Here is a 2,500-nt window from a genome sequence, read left to right on the forward strand (position 1 = left end):
TTTTTGACTATACAGAAGTTCTGTTCACTTGTTCCAGATATCTGCACACATTCAGGGGAGTGCCGATCCCTTGCAGCGGTGTATATGCCGAATGCTTCTATCTTCCTTTGAATGTCTGGCTGTGTGTGTGTGTGTGTGTGTGTGTGTGTGTGTTGATGTTGCACCACAGGCGGAGACAGGCTCACACACATTCCTCTAGGTGAGCGATAAGAGGAGGGGGAGACAGAGAGAGGGAAGGGGGGGGGGCAGGCTGGGGCTGTTCAATCTTCCCCTCTTATCAAGGGCACATTTAGACCTGGGAAACTGGCCCCATATTCAAAAAGAGTCTCAGAGTGCTGATCCAGGATCAGGATCCCCCTGTTCATATAATCGTATGCATTTTGATCGAAATAAGGCATAACTGGTCCTAGATCAGCTCTCCTACTCTGAGATGGTGCTTCAGTGCAGGCTGGGAATAAAGGAGTCGCACCCCTATGTGATCAATCAATCAATCAATCACTCAATCAATCAGTCACTCAATCAATCACTCAATCACTCACTCAATCACTCAATCAATCACGTGTATTTATAAAGCCCGTCTTACATCAGCAGATGTCACAAAGTGCTGTACAGAAACCCATTGTGGTGTGGAAGCGCAGTGTTGTTGCTGTGGAAGCATAGTGTTGTTGATGTGGAAGCGCAGTGTTGTTGCTGTGGAAGCATAGTGTTGTTGCTGTGGAAGCACAGTGTTGTTGCTGTGGAAGCACAGTGTTGTTGCTGTGGAAGCATAGTGTTGTTGCTGTGGAAGCACAGTGTTGTTGCTGTGGAAGCACAGTGTTGTTGCTGTGGAAGCGTAGTGTTGTTGCTGTGGAAGCACAGTGTTGTTGCTGTGGAAGCATAGTGTTGTTGCTGTGGAAGCACAGTGTCGCTGCTGTGGAAGCATAGTGTCGCTGCTGTGGAAGCACAGTGTCGCTGCTGTGGAAGCACAGTGTCGCTGCTGTGGAAGCACAGTGTCGCTGCTGTGTAAGCACAGTGTCGCTGCTGTGGAAGCACAGTGTCGCTGCTGTGGAAGCACAGTGTCGCTGCTGTGGAAGCACAGTGTCGCTGCTGTGGAAGCACAGTGTCGCTGCTGTGTCTCACCTCAAAGGGGATCCTCTTGTTCTGTCCCGTCTCACTGAAGGCGTGGGCCAGGAGAAACACGTCATCCACACCCACACCTAGTGCCAGGAACGGAAGCACCTGAAACACACACATCCGTAAGTCAGTCTGTGTGGGTGTGGATGGTGTGTGTGACTGAGGTCTCAATGATGGATTATCTGCCTGCAGTATGTACAGGAGGCGGTGTGTAACCTTTGACTGATTGATGTGTGTGTGTGTGTGTGTGTGTGTGTGTTTGCTACCTGTGTGGTGGCAGCGTTGAAGGATATTCCCAACAGAGAGCAGAGCCCCAGGCCTGCAGCCACAGACAGCGCCACCAAGAGGACACCGGCCAGTCCTACAGCTCCCTGAGACTTAGCACAGTCCCAACGTAGCATGGTCAGACAAGCATAGGCCAACTATACAGAAGAAGAAAGAGAGTCAACACACTCACACACACACACACACACACACACACACAGCTATGGTTGATTTAGTGTGTGGAGCCACAGGTGTGTTAGTCACCATCAGCAGGTAGCCGCTGGCCACTCGTATGACGCTGACATCGGAGAAAGACTTGAGGATGTCTTCCAGAGTGGTGGTGGTAAACGACAAAACCTTCTGAGACGAGTTGGCGGCTACACTCTGCTGTACCGCCTGGAGAGAGGGAGGGAGGGAGGGAGGGATGGAGGGGGGAGGGGGAAGGAGAGAGGGAAGGAGAGAGAGAGGGGGGAAGGAGAGAGGGAGAGAGAGAGAGAGGGAGAGAGAGAGAGAGAGAGGGGGAAAGAGGGGGAGAGAGAGGGAGAGAGAGGGGGAAGGAGAGAGGGAGAGAGAGAGAGGGAGAGAGAGAGAGGGAGAGAGGGAGAGAGAGAGGGGGGAGAGGGGGAAGGAGAGAGGGAGAGGGAGAGCGAGAGCGAGAGGGAGAGTCAGTCAGAAATATCACATGAACGTAAAAGCAAACACTAGACAGTGAGTAGAGTAGTGCTGTTGGTCCCACCATTTATTTATATATAAATATATATATATTTTTGTATTTTTTTCTTCTGTATGTATACTTTGACAATGTAAATAATAATGAACTTGCCATGTCAATAAAGTCAATTGAATTGAATTGAAATTGAGTATTGTAATTGAGTATATATACTGCAGCTGCAACACACACACACACACACACACACACACACACACACACACACACACACACACACACACACACACACACACACACACACACAACGCTCAACACTTCTCTGAACTTTCACTGATGCTGATCAGAGCACCGTTTCATTGATAAACACACAAGCAGACACACATACACACCACACCCACACACACACACGCACACACACCACACACACAGTAGAGTTGTAGTCTCTTTCCCTGA

The 2,500-nt window shown here is 49.8% G+C and overlaps 1 protein-coding gene across 3 annotated transcripts in view; it reads right to left on the reverse strand.

Annotated features, from left to right (window-relative positions):
- ptch1 (patched 1) overlaps positions 1-2,500 on the reverse strand; it is an 89,243-nt gene that overhangs the window by 46,887 nt on the left and 39,856 nt on the right. For all 3 annotated transcript variants that reach the window (XR_006761835.1, XR_006761834.1, XM_045707129.1), the window contains exons 9-11: positions 1,642-1,773; positions 1,380-1,535; positions 1,120-1,218 (exon numbers count right to left, since the gene is read on the reverse strand). Coding sequence is in view for 1 of the 3 variants with exons in the window: in XM_045707129.1 (XP_045563085.1) it covers positions 1,120-1,218; positions 1,380-1,535; positions 1,642-1,773 (387 nt within the window). In the remaining 2 variants the exon portion in view is untranslated. The remainder of the gene's footprint in view (positions 1-1,119; positions 1,219-1,379; positions 1,536-1,641; positions 1,774-2,500) is intronic.

Source organism: Salmo salar, chromosome ssa24 (genome assembly GCF_905237065.1).
Source record: "Salmo salar chromosome ssa24, Ssal_v3.1, whole genome shotgun sequence".
Taxonomy (NCBI): Eukaryota; Metazoa; Chordata; class Actinopteri; order Salmoniformes; family Salmonidae; genus Salmo; species Salmo salar.